Source organism: Pinus tabuliformis, chromosome 9 (assembly GCF_031772625.1).
Source record: "Pinus tabuliformis cultivar Carrire ecotype Pingquan chromosome 9, CPIR1, whole genome shotgun sequence".
Lineage (NCBI taxonomy): Eukaryota > Viridiplantae > Streptophyta > Pinopsida > Pinales > Pinaceae > Pinus > Pinus tabuliformis.
The window spans coordinates 1,413,087,456-1,413,101,844 of record NC_142307.1 but is presented as its reverse complement, the minus strand read 5'-3'; the positions used below and the strand labels follow the sequence as shown (position 1 = coordinate 1,413,101,844).

Genomic DNA, 14,389 nt, shown 5'->3' with positions numbered 1-14,389 from the left:
AAATCCACCGGAAGGGTGATCACTTCTAGGCAGATCCACCGGAAGTCCTCTCGAGTTAAGATACATCAGGGCAAATCCACTGGAAGGGTGATCACTTACGGAGAAATCCACCAAAAGGGTGATCACTTTCGAGCAGATCCACCGGAAGTCCTGAGTTAAGATACATCAGGGCAAATCAACCGGAAGGGTAATTACTTCTGGGCAGATCCACAGGAAGTCCTAAGTTAAGATACATCATGGCACATCAACCGAAAGGGTGATCACTTCCGAGTAGATCCACCGGAAGTCCTCCTGAGTAGATCCACCGAAAGTCCTCCCGAGTTAAGATACATCAACGTAGATCCACCGGAAGGGTGATAACTTTCGGGTAGATCCACCAGATGTCCTGAGTTAAGATACATTAAGGTAGATCCATCGAAAGCAGATCCACCAGAAGGGTGATAACTTTCGGGTAGATCCACCGGAAGTCTTGAGTTAAGATACATTAAGGCAGATCCACCGAAAGGGTGATCACTTTTGGGCAAATCCACCGGAAGGGTGATAACTTCCAGGCAGATCCACTAGAAGTCCTGAGTTAAGATACATTAGGGTGATCATTTGGTTCATTAATGGAGCCTAACCCTGAGAGCTTTGAGGAGAATTGACCCCGTGACCTTTCGATAGCGAGGTACTTTAACAATGGGAACTCGACCAATTGAAGTAACCCTCAAGGCTATTAATAACAATAATTAATTATAAATGTAAATATAATTATTAATTTTATATTATATTATATTATATTTTTATTTTATACTTTTATGTAGTTTGATCCAGTGAAAATATTTTATTGATAATTATAATTATTAATTATTTTATTTTTATTTTGACTTAGTCAAAATGTTTACATTCTATGACATTACATTACATCACAACATAACATAACATCTTGTTAGAGAGCACCTCTCAAAGCAAATACTAAGCTAAAGAGTTTCTCTTAGGGCAAAAATTAATTTAGTATGTGAATTGCATTGGGCTTGGGCTACAAATGCTTAGGCTACACTCTTAATATGATTTGATATTAGGTGTCTTTTTGAGTGGATTACACTGGATTTGGATTACACTAACTCTTAATATCATTGTATTTTAGGTGTCGATTCTTGACTTTTGCTAAGTTTTAAATCTACATCAACTTGCAAAACAAAACTTTACGAAACTAATTACCCTAATAAATTTTGACAATATAATCTACAATTTTTAAAAAAATTAAATTGTTTTTAAAACTCTTTTTAAAAAAAAAATTCATAATTGGGCCAAGCTAATACTTACCTAAATTGACCCTTACCATTATCACCCATAGATAAACCAAACATAATTCACATACTAAATAAAAATATATAAACCTTAAACCACATACTTTAATATAATACTTTATAACTTGACCCTTACCATTATCACCCATAAATAAACCAAACATAATTCACATACTAAAAAAATATATATAAACCTTAAACCACATACTTTAATATAATACTTTATAACTTGACCCTTACCCTTATCACCCATAGATAAACCAAACATAATTCACATACTAAATAAAAATATATAAACCTTAAACCACATACTTTAATATAATACTTTATAACTTACCCTTACCATTATCACCCATAGATAAACCAAACATAATTCACCTACTAAATAAAAATATATAAACCTTAAACCACATACTTTAATATAATACTTTATAACAGAACTATATTTAAAATTGCTCATTAAAAAATAAAACTTATTATTTAATTGGAAAAAATATATAAAATTAAACAATAAATATTAAAATTAAATAAATGTAAGTATGTTTATAAATTTAATAAAAAAATTGAATAAATTTTAAAATCTATAAATTTGTGTTTCATTTTAAAAATATAAAGTCAAAATGAATTTACATTAAAATCAATTATTGCTTGCTCATTAGCAGATTGTTAAATAACACTTTGAATAAATTTGGTGGCATGCTTCTAGAAGCTATATTTATAGAGTTAGTTTTTGCTTCTAGAAACGATGTTGATGTATACCGTCATTATTCCAAGATTTAATTAAAAGTTTTGAGGAGTGTAAGATGTTACTATTTTTATTCCGTTTTTTCTAGAAATCTTAAATGTGGAAAAATTCTTTTTAAAAAATAAATAAACGGAACTGCAGTTATCCTGTACAGGGAAATCGACACGTGACAAGATGCAGGGGGACTCTTTCACATCCAGGGTGTAGACATTTTATTTTAACGCGGCAGGGGGAGGCGGTCGCAATTGTGGTGGTGTTAAAACAGTGGAAGTAGAAATGTGGCATGCCAACGCAGACTAATGCGGAGCAGTCAAACCCATCGAGATGATGACGACGGGGAGGATGCTAAAATTTTCAAACTCCATATTTTATGATAAGGCAACGCGTTGCTTCGTATGGTAGGGCTGTGCGCCAAGGAAGGGCACCACCACCTGAAGGGAGAATTGTGATATTATGAGGAGTCACAGGCATTCACAACCACAGAAAGCGTTCGAAATTTAAGCAAATTAGAAGCTCTCGCAAGGAATTGACCTCGGGACCTTGGATGCTACCAGCAGTCTTGCAAATTCGTTAGTTTTTGAATTTTCCCTATTTTGACCAAAGGCAGATCGAGCTCCTTCTTCTCGGATCCTCTGCGCATGCAATTCGCGCACGCATTCACTCTTTACCGATCGTCCGAGAGCCTTTCTCAAGTCCAGGGTTCGAATTCTGCGAATTCCTTTCCTTTTGTTTCATAATTTTGTACAGATCTTTGCGACTATAGCATGGGCAATTGCTGTGGATCTGCCGCCGGCTCCAAGAAGCCGAAGCCGAATCCCTTTGCGGAGGATCACCCTCATTACAACACCACCAGCGTTAACAACACCACCACCACCAACAAGAAACCTGCGCGACCCTCGCGGCGGAGCGTGCTGAGCGATTGCGACGGGCATGAAATAGCGGACAAGTATGAGCTTGGGCGAGAGCTGGGACGGGGGGAATTCGGTATTACGTACCTCTGCAGCGACAAGGAGACCGGGCAGGTCTTAGCGTGTAAATCTATTTCGAAAAAGAAGCTCAGGACCGCCGTCGATGTCGAGGATGTGAGGCGTGAAGTGCAGATCATGAAGCATTTGCCCGATCACCCCAACATCGTCAGTCTCAAGGCAACTTATGAGGACGAGACCGCTGTTCATCTCGTCATGGAGCTCTGTGAGGGCGGCGAACTCTTTGACAGGATCGTCGCACGGGGCCATTATACAGAAAGAGCTGCCGCTGTCGTTACCAAAACAATCGTGGAAGTTGTACTGGTAAATTTTTTATTTTTTTGTTTGATATATGTTTAATCCTATTTGTTTGATCTATGGAGGAGCTTTTTAGCCCCAGCTTTTACATTTTTAATATGGTTGGGGGCGGACTCCATGAGATTTGATCATTGAACCTTTGCCCTGACAGATGAATGCACTCACCAGAAAGATGAGAGCACTTACCATAAATCCATGGGGTGATCCCCGTGTTTGGCCTCACAAATTTGATTGTTTACTTGCAACAGGGTTGATTGGACCTGGGTTTCTTATTTTTTTTAATTTATAAATAAATCCAGGTTTTTTTATTATAGCTTTTTAAATTTTTAAATAAATCCCCCTTCAGAGGGGTAATAATTCTGCCAAAATGGTCGGGTTTTCGACTCACCCTCATCCATTTGATCCGTTTGATAATCATGCCATTTGGGTGTGGCAGACCACAGTATGAATGAAACTCTGTCGACGCTTTGTAGACCTGCCCTGTAAATTAATTCCTATTAACAAATTTCTTAGTTTTAGATCTTTTCAAATTAACAAATTCTGCCAAAATGGTCGGGTTTTCGACTCACCCTCATTCATTTGATCCGTTTGATAATCATGCCATTTGGGTGTGGCAGACCACAGCATGAATGAAACTCTGTCAACGCTTTGTAGACCTGCCCTGTAAATTAATTCCTATTAACAAATTTCTTAGTTTTAGACCTTTTCAAATTAACAACTTTTACGATCGATTGTAAATTGTAAGTAAAGTGTCCAACACCTATTAGAGGGCAAGCTTTCCTCCAACCGTGTATTTCCCTTTCCTATTAATTAATCCATTAATAGAAGTCGAGTTAGCTAGGATAATATTTTTACTCCGGTGGATATTTTGGCTCTTAACCTGGCATGTTGGTTGATCCAACTGCCATGAACATATCCCATGCTACGTTTTTGCTCTTGTACACCTTGACATTTTTCTGCCAATTCTAAAGGGACTTTACAAGGCTCGAAGCCAATGCAACAATATACATAGGTACGAAGTCATTACAACAATATTTGTCAAGGCATTATAGCTCATCATGTCACTAGTGGGGATTTCAACGTGGGTGGGGAAGATAACCGTCATTCTCCCCAAACACCTGAGATAACCCCAATTGACAACTACACTCTATTACTTAAACATTGTAATTTCTACCTGGTGTTTAATGCTTTGTACAGTTGTACCTGGGTGATTACAATTCAATTTTGCTTGTCTTTGGATCTCTTTTATAAGTCCCTAGCATTCAATACTGACCACTTCAAAACTGACCAGATGATGTAATTTTTGTCATTTTTGTACAGATTTGCCACAAGCATGGGGTAATGCATAGAGACCTCAAGCCGGAGAATTTTTTATTTTCAAACAAAAAGGAGAATTCTCCTTTAAAGGCCATTGATTTTGGCCTCTCTATATTTTTTAAACCTGGTAAGTTGCTATAATCAACACACTATTTTGACTAATAATTCAGATAACTGTTTGCGCATTCTTATATGGTAGCTTGGTGTTTCTTATTATGATGCACCTTATTGCATTGAAGTTTTGTTTTTCAACTTTCAAGCATCAGAAGTTTTGATGTCTAATGAGGTTGGGCTAATTAGTGTGATTAATGAGGCAGGACAAAAGGTTTATATTCATAGGGTTCTTCCCTCAAAATGCTTCTAGCCCTACTTTTCTATCTTTGTAGTTTATATCCATCTCTATTGTATATTAGGACTGATTCTCCAACCAATGAGAGGAGTCTCCTTTTTGCATGTTCATGATTTTATGTTTTGTTCCAAATTTCATCAAAATCTAGCCTTTTATCTGAAAATTTTCAGGAGTGGACCATGCCTTGGTTATTGTTTTACAATTTGACATAATATGCCTTATTGGTTTTGTTTATTGTTGTAGGAGATCGTTTTAATGAAATAGTTGGCAGTCCATATTACATGGCTCCTGAGGTACTTAAACGAAATTATGGACCAGAGGTGGATGTATGGAGTGCCGGGGTCATTCTTTATATTTTATTGTGTGGAGTGCCACCGTTTTGGGCTGGTATGTATACATAAAATGGTGCAAAAAAATTATATAAGGCTATCATGACAAAATTTCTTATAAAGAGATTAAATTCTTCAGTTTGACATATTATTACTGTCATATATTACCATTTCTATTGAAGTTTAGGGATTCTACTCGAAGACTTAATAGATACGTACATCTCTTATTTTGGGGAAGTAAGCTTAAGGGTTTTGGGCTGTGTTATGTGTAGAAACGGAGCAAGGGGTTGCACAGGCCATTATACGCTCTAATTTAGATTTTAAAAGAGATCCATGGCCAAAAATTTCTGAGCAGGCAAAGGATCTTGTCAGGCAGATGTTGGAGCCAAATCCTAAGCTTCGACTAACAGCTCAGCAAGTGCTTGGTATGTAGACTTTCTATTTCCTAATATGAGTACTTGATAGTTTGATGTCTACTGTAACATAGAGTTTATCTGATCTAAATAATTTGTTTTTTTAGGCTTTAGAACTGAAAGAATTGCTGGTATATTGATGCCAGCTAATGTACAGGCTGAGTTGTGTTTTATTCTAGAGGAGAAAACTAAGAAAGCAATAAGTTGAGAATAATAAAGGAGAAAACTAAGAAAGCAATATATCACTACGCCCCGATTTTATTACAAATAAAAGCTGCAACTATTGTTTTTGTTTATCATTTCATTGTTAGATACTGCATTTTTTTTTTTTTGGACTAAAATGGGTGATTTTTGTAGTAAAAAGTTGCTGCAGCCTCACTGGTCAGCATAGTAGTACAAAATAATGGAACTATTTAAAGCCAATTGTTTGGATTCTTGGAATACGTTAAAAAAACTACTTTTTCATCAGAGAATATTTTCCTTTCCTTTACAGAGGAATATAAAAAATGCTGACTAGTATATATATCGTAATAAACAAGTTTAAAATCAAAATTACTTTGCAGTTCACGAGAAAACTTGAAGTTATTGGAAAATATGTTCACTGTGAGCTTTGGTATGTTTCTGTGGAGGTGACTTGATTCCTTGGTCTAAGCATTCCGCTCCCACATCTCCAAGGGCTTGTTTGGACAGGCTCTTCTTCTTTTGCCTCATCTGGAACTGACCCAATTGACATACTTGGTTGAGAAAGTGCTGATTGAGAGCAACTTGCCAAACTATTAAGCAAAACATGTGTTCTTGTTCCACTCTGCCTCTAATTTATTTATTTGTCATTTGAACTTTTTCCTGTGTCACTATTTTGAGAATTTCTGCATACCCATTATTTTGGACTTTTTCCTGAGATGGCATTCTGCTTGAAATATTGAAAATGGAAGTATGGTTATCAGCCAAAACACTCTCATGCCTTAATAAAACTCAACAGATATCCATAACTTCACAGAAGGCACAGTGAACCAGATGATTGTGATGCTCCATATTGTCAGATTCCCAAGGACCCTGAAAATTTGTTCAACTCCAATCCACTACAAGCTCCCGAGGGCCTGTTCTGCAAGATCTCAAACAACAGAAACAAAGGAAATGTGAGGTCTATTTCACACCAATTTGCTGCAATATGCTAACTCTGGAAACTGCCATAATCCACAGCGGTTGGCCCTGAATTCCAGAGTAAATGATGTGCTTCAGGTCTCCAGAGTCAAAACATATCTCCATTCGGTGAGGAAGGTGACCGAACCAGGCTTCCGATTTATCCCTTCTTCATCCATTGCATTAACAATGGCCAACATATAAATTGAGTCTGCCATTGAAATCCAAATGTTTGAGCGTATCTTAATTTTCCCAAACACTGAGACCTGTCCTCTTGACTTGAATTCTAAGAGCCACTTGTCATGGCTTGTAAAGTGCCTAATAATTTTTAGTTTATCCATCATATGATATACTATGGGATGGGTGATAGTCCGTCCTTTTGCTCTTAGCTTCCGCATCCCCAGAGAGGAGGCATCATTTGCTAAATGGTCCACTGGGTAATTTCGCACTCTTAGGACATGATAATGCTCATTGGAGTCTTATCTTTTTGCCTCAATTGGTATTTTCAATATAAGCCTTGCCAAACTACAGTCCAATGGGGTGGTGGAGTTGTGCATGTTTCTAATTATAATTTCTGAGTCTCAAATGACTATCAGGTTCCTTATCCACCTTGGATCAATGATCTTAAATCCTTGATAAAGGGCTTAATAAAGGGCTAATGCTTCAGCCTGGTTATTAGATGCCATCCTAATGCCCATTCAAAACTTATTTCTTGTTGTCCATCAGGATTGTTGTCTACGGTTGCCTTTCAAAGCTTCATCAAAGAAAATAGCAGACTTTCTCTGCAATGTCAACCAACTTTGAAATTCATCTTCTAGGTGGATTTTCCATGGTACTTCTTGGATTCTGGATATCTCTCATCAAAAGATCCTTAAGCCAAATTTTCTCTTCTTACTCCAGCGTCATCACATTATGGCCTTTCAATCCTTTAACGCAGATTGCTTCTAACAGGAGGCCACAAGGTTTCACTGCCTCTGTTCTAGGGGTGGTGTTCTTTTGCTGAAAGATGGCTCTGCTTCTAGCTAACCATATTTCCCAACAAATAAACTTAGGTGATTGCCATTCAGGCCCTTTTAACAATTGGCTTATTCAGAAATGTTCCATTATATTTTTTGTGCCAAGTGATTAACATTTCACTCTAGGACAGAGGAAGAGCAATCATGTACTCAATTTCTGCAAATGTATCCACCTGATTGGAGAACAACTGACCAAAGAAGCGATGCCACTGGGATTCCTCTGAAGAATTGCATGATGCACATCAAGAGGGTCCTTTTATTCGTTTTTTGGGAGGTTATCAGCAGCTAACACTGAACAGCCTTTGATGTACCATGATCTAGAAGAGCATATTTACTTTTGGCAAACCATCTCCTCTCCAGATGTGTTTCCAAATCATTGATCAAGGAGGTGAAGGAAGCTCCACCAATGGGATCTGTATCCCTTCTTAACAGCATACTCATAACTGCTCCAACCCCTGTTATCTGAGGCTGATTTGTCCACTGTGCATCCATAGAGAAGGGGGAGACTGATGTCCTTCTGGAAGGAAATATGACCTGGAGGAGACACCAATTTCTGTCATCACTGCTCAACCATTCTCTCGGTGCCAAAATTTCTAAATTGCACTGTGAGGAGGAGTCAGGACTCCCCATTGTGCCATCTCGCTACAACTTAATCAGTTTACCATTTGCTGAAACCCAAGTTAATTGAGCATGACACAATGTGCATAGTAACCTCCAAAGTGGACGCCATCCTTAAATCTAGCAAGTGGATCCATGATACAAGGCCTCACCATGTGGAGTGTGAATAACAGTCAACTATCTCCATGAACAGAAGGGACGACCCTCCTTTAATCCAACACTATTCCTCAACATATGAGTACCATAATCCCCAAAATGGCAGATGTGGACCAATAACGCATGACTAGTGGATCCAAGTAAGAGTAAGTCAAAATATGCCGTGAGCCCTTATGCCAAGTCATCAAATGCCCCACCAACTCCTCAAGGAGAAAGACAACCTCATCAAAATGTGTTACAAGTGCCGTCAAATGTGTTAGATGTGACGTGGCATGTAGAAGGGCCTTCAAGTGCCTAGGGCATTGTGACCAGTGCCTTGGGAGTTCAGAGGTGTGAAGACGCCTTGGGAAAATGCCAAATGCCATGATGAAGCCACTGCAATATCAACTTAGCCCCAAAATGCTAGGGTGCTCCACCAAGGGATCTATAGGTCCTCATGTACAACCATCTAGCAAGGAATTAGAACATCACACGATCCAATGAAACACCATCAAAACCTCTAGCACATCATCATCCATGGAACCAAGAGAATGCCCCAACCATCCAAAGCTCTTTGTGATGAAAATCAAAGGGGTAGTGAAGAAATTCACTATTACAACCATTGTGCAAAATGAGGGGCAATACGTAGCAAATAGGAAAAATCACAGCGGGATACCTGAATTGTAAGTTCTGAGATACATTAAATTAAAATTCTGAAGAAGTAATTGATATACTAGAGCATAAGACATAAACGTTGAGTCTCAAAATGGCTTCCAGAGCCCGAAGCTTATGAACTCTAATCTAAGGAGTTACATACATAGTCAAAAGTCATGACTTATCATGGTCATCATCATAGGCTGAATCCCCAGGAATGTCCTTTGGATTAGGCTGCTTCTGCTGGACTAGCCTCTTGATGGGCTGTCCCTAAAGGTCCACCTTCCTTATCCACCTTTGGCAACTTAAGCGGCTCCAAGTCCAAGGCCAGCTCTCTTTGCCATCAATAATGACCTGATGAAGTTGAACTGTTGTAATATACATTATCCAGTCTACAAGGAGCTCTTGTACTAAAGTAGGCTCGTTGATTCAGATGGCATCGAAGGTGGGTGCTTCATTTACTTGAGATAAATCATCTGTAACAAAATTATTTTACCCTTCTTATCTATGATCTCAAAATAATAGGCTCGAAAGTGGTCAATCAACTTTTATTCCTCTATTAGAGTACCTTGTGTCATAAGTGGTTTAGTTTGAGGTGATCAATTTGAAAAAATATCTTATTACCAAGGATGAATTAATGCCACTTGGTCACTACAGAAAATCTGGTGTCTGACTATCCACATCCCAATCCAAGTTGGGATAAATCGTCCAAGACTATGGGATCCCTAGTATATGCATCTATCGCATGAAGGTCAAATCATTTCACTGTTGTTGTGCCAAATAGTTTCTTTTCTTCATGTGAATGTGCTCCAACACATCCCAGTTACACTCTTACCTAGAAGTTTTAGATGTCTGGCTGAGAATTCTTCAATTCTCCATGAAAGCTTTGCAAGCTGGATGGAGGGTGGAGGATTTTTATTTAAATCCAAGGAAAACATCATGGGATCTCCCCTCTTCCCTGGAATAACTGGATGGAGGGTGGTTCAACCAACAGTCTAAATAGCATCTGCTAACAGTCTGAGGGACTTGTCTGGATTTGAACCTGTGATCAATGGCCACCCATTGGCAACATGCCTTCGGCATATGGTTCAACCAATTGAACTAACCCTTCATAGTTAACCTTTGCCAGCTGTTACCTCCACATCCAAGCTGAATGGTCATGAAATTCTGAAACACCCTCTTCAATCTGCTAGCAAATGGGTAGACAGCATTCACAGATAGGTTCTCCTCCTGAAATCATCTCCAAGTCACTGGTAGATCTGTTATAAACTTAAAACAGCATGCTCCCAATCAGGGTTTATTTCAGCTCCAAACAGTCCAAATGCAAGTTTTGTGAAATGAGATAGGAAAGCTGAGAGGGCCTTTTACTAAGACGGTGTTTTAGTTTGACTTTATTTACATCATTTTCTAAAATGCCTATTTTTACCTGGGTCACGCTGGCTGCCTGATAGGTCTGACAGACATGGACCTGGCCAATTCAGGGGGTTTTATCTGACAATGCTGATCCAGATTGTATGATTGTAACTGTAGCTATGTGTTCTCCCAGTGAAGTTTTATATCTAGTATATTGGTATATTTGTATGCAAGGTATGTATGCTAACACTAACAATGCATTTTTTCATGCTTCTTATTCAGAACATACGTGGCTTCAAAATTCCAAGAAGGTTCCTAATGTCCCTCTTGGGGATACTGTCAGAGCAAGGCTAAAACAATTTTCTGCAATGAATAAGTTAAAGAAGCAAGCACTGAAGGTTGGTTCTATACCTTTGGTTCCACTTTGAGGCTGTTTTGCTTCCAAATCATTTGTAGAGAATTGTTTGGTTTGTTTGAAATTAATTTTGAATGCTCTGTCCCTTTTCAAACACTGCAACTAAATGTTGTGTCCATTTCTAGGTAGTGGCTGAATATTTATCTGTGGAAGAAGTTGCTGGTATCAAAGATATGTTTGAGATGATGGACACAGATAAAAATGGGACTATATCCTTAGATGAGCTGAGGGCAGGCATGCAGACGCTTTCTGTTAATATGACAGAATCAGAAGTTCTGATGTTAATGGAAGCTGTGAGTAATTCCCTGACAGTGTTTACATATCATGTTTAATAGACTGGATCTACAGTGTTTGCATATCATGTTTGATAGAATGGATCTACAATATTTTGAATTTACAAATTTGGTAAAGGTCTATTTTTACTTCAGCAAGCATTAAATTAAAATAACTTATGGCCATATGGTTCAAACTTCAAACTGATTTACATAATTTGGATTTTTTAGGACATTCTTTTAACCATTCCTTGTGTCAGGTAGTGTGTTTAGGTTTTAAGTTTTCTGTTATGAAATTTTATATCTCCTTTCTTCTGCTGGCAGTATCCAGGCTTTTATGAGCCAAGTTGCCCTTGAAGTTTGGGGTCAACTTACCTTGCATTAGGAGTTTCAAGTTTTATAAGCCTTTCCATTGTCTACGCCAGAGAGACATAATTGAATTAACTGGAATCGAGTGATCAGTGGACCTTTCATAATCCTTCTAATGCTATTCTCCAGATCACCCAACCAATTCTCCAGGAACACATCCTCTGGTCTTGACTCTTCAAAGAATCTAACAAATTGTAGTTCATTCAAAGGCATTGTGTGTGTCTACAAACAGAAATTGCTGCTGTCACGAACTCAGAGAGGTTATCACTAACCTACCTTTCTCCTCTCTCTCAATCCAGCTAATCAATAATTAAAGTCTTAATTTCCATTTGCTGCCAATGCAGCAGCAAAGCTATATTAGCATCCGTAGTCATATCTTTCTCAATCGTCTCCTAGTTTCCCAAATTAGCAATTTTGAAATTTGTAGGGCATCAGGTCAATACTTTCTGAATAGATCCTCTCTTTACATCTATAAGCCTTATCAGTTAACATCTTACCCCACATAATCCCATGAATTAATTCCCCTTAGATTGAATACATAGGAGCCAGTCATGCACAGCTTCAAGGAGTGTGCAGACTGCTACGTAGCTGTGGGGTTCATGACCTGCAATACTGATATCTTAGGTAAATGCAAATGAGTGGCTGATGATCTGCACATCATCACCTTTACAGGAGCAATCTCTAGGTGCCACTCCGGATATTCTGCTCAGGTCTAAAAATTTTGTAATGGTGGCCCATAATAATGATGCACCTTTAGCATCCCTCTAATTGATATACGGGTGTATTGAATAGAATGTTTAAGTTTAACATAAAACTTCATTCTAACCATTGTTAGGTTAATAGAGCAAGGAAATCTTTATAGTTTCTAGAGGTTTCTCTAAGTGAACTATTTTCCAAAGAATGAATAGATGTGGACCAAAAAGAAAAAGAATTGCCCAGCATGAGTATAAGCTAAGCCACAAATTCTATTCAAGTTTAATTTTCTCTATTCCTTGTAGGCCACCGAATTATTTCCAGTGTTATTTATGTTGAGTGTACTGTGCGTTACAAAGAGTTGACCAGCATGAATTATGATGAAGTTTAGCTTTCTTGAACCATGCACTTTTTCTATGTAACATATTGCTCCATTTTAAAGTTGACCATGCAGTGGTAAATGTTTAAAACAGGAACTTATATGCCGTTTCGGGTGGTCTTACAGGCAGACGTTGATGGTAATGGTGTTCTAGACTATAGAGAATTTGTTGCAGCTTCAGTTCATTGGCAAAGGATGGGCAATGATGAGCATTTGCATAAGGCATTTACATACTTTGACAAAAATGGTAGTGGATATATTGAAATCGAGGAGCTTAGAGAAGCCTTGGTGGATGATTTGGGTTCCAATGACGCAGGCGTTCTGGATGATATTGTCCGTGAAGTAGATACTGATAAGGTAAATCTGATTTTCCTTTTTGAACTACGTGTGTTTTTTAGAGCACTATGCCACAAAATATTTTGTTTGAAGAGAACCCTAGGAAGGCTTCCCTACTTTATTTTTGAACTAGAGCTGTCATGACATATGTATTATTTTTTTTTATATTTGGTCAAAGACGTTCTCTGTTTTACACGTGCAGGATGGTCGCATCAGTTATGAAGAGTTTGCGGCAATGATGAAAACTGGCACTGACTGGAGGAAGGCCTCACGACAGTACTCACGGGAAAGGTTCAGTAGCCTGAGTATGAGATTGTTCAAGGACGGGTCCTTACAGATGGGCCAGACAGATAAAAATAACGTAATCATGGCTTCGAATGAAGTGCACGCCTAATGATGAAACACAACAAAATTAGTTTTCTGGGAGCATTTTTTTAAAGGGCAATTCTTTTTTTCTTTGAATTTGATGGTTGGGTGATGATATTTCTGGGTTTTTATATTGTGTAATGGGCCTGGCCTGGTTACCGGGCTTTCACATTGAGGGTTGCCGTCGGTATTCGTCGATGATATCCTGTTTTACGCGCAACAATTGTTAATTTCTGGATATAGGGCGTCGTATATGATCTTTGAAGCTGTTACTTTATGCTCTGTTCGATGCATACAGACTATTTGAAGCTTCATATTACGTGCAACTGCTCAAAGGTGTAATGGAAGGGTGCCTAGCGGCATTCCTGCTTTGATTAGCATAAAGTCGGGCATCTTTTGTGCATGGAGACCATTGGTTCTGTTTGAAATCCTGGAAAATGTAAAGCTTACCCAGCTTACTCAATACGTCGCTATGTAATATTTTATTTTCTGCAACTGGGTTTTTTTGGCCTTTCAGTTATTAAAGTGGTAAAGCGGTTTTATCTTCCATAATGACTTTAGTATAACCAGGAATGATATCTTTCTGTGTTTTGAAGTTGTGATTTTCTCATGACTAGAAGTAAGTTTGGACATGGGTTATGCTATATTTTTGTTTTCTACTGAGAGTCAGCAGTAGAAGAGTCTGACAAGTTAGAGAATGGGCAAGCTGGATATTTTGTTGTTGAAATTTACTTTCTCCATAAACTAATCCATTATAAATTCTCACCACTTGTGCCATATAAACAACAATCTAGCAGTACTCAGGTAAGTTTTAGAAATAAAATCGATGATTCTGGTTATAAAATCATTAGTCTTTGATTTGAAAACGCATGCAACTTTCCAGAAAACACACACAAGAAGTTCAGGCTGCAAAGATAA

At 38.1% G+C, this 14,389-nt stretch overlaps 1 protein-coding gene across 1 annotated transcript; it reads left to right on the top strand.

The window, feature by feature from the left end:
- The first annotated feature begins 2,295 nt into the window (after window positions 1–2,295).
- On the top strand, window positions 2,296–14,023 carry LOC149153840 (calcium-dependent protein kinase 8-like). Its single transcript, XM_089445913.1, has 8 exons — window positions 2,296–3,323; window positions 4,638–4,761; window positions 5,227–5,370; window positions 5,585–5,737; window positions 10,924–11,039; window positions 11,182–11,349; window positions 12,896–13,126; window positions 13,308–14,023. The coding sequence occupies exons 1-8, from the start codon at window positions 2,799–2,801 to the stop codon at window positions 13,497–13,499; spliced, it is 1,653 nt and encodes a 550-aa protein (XP_089302039.1). The 5' UTR covers window positions 2,296–2,798; the 3' UTR covers window positions 13,500–14,023.
- Window positions 14,024–14,389: the final 366 nt, after the last annotated feature.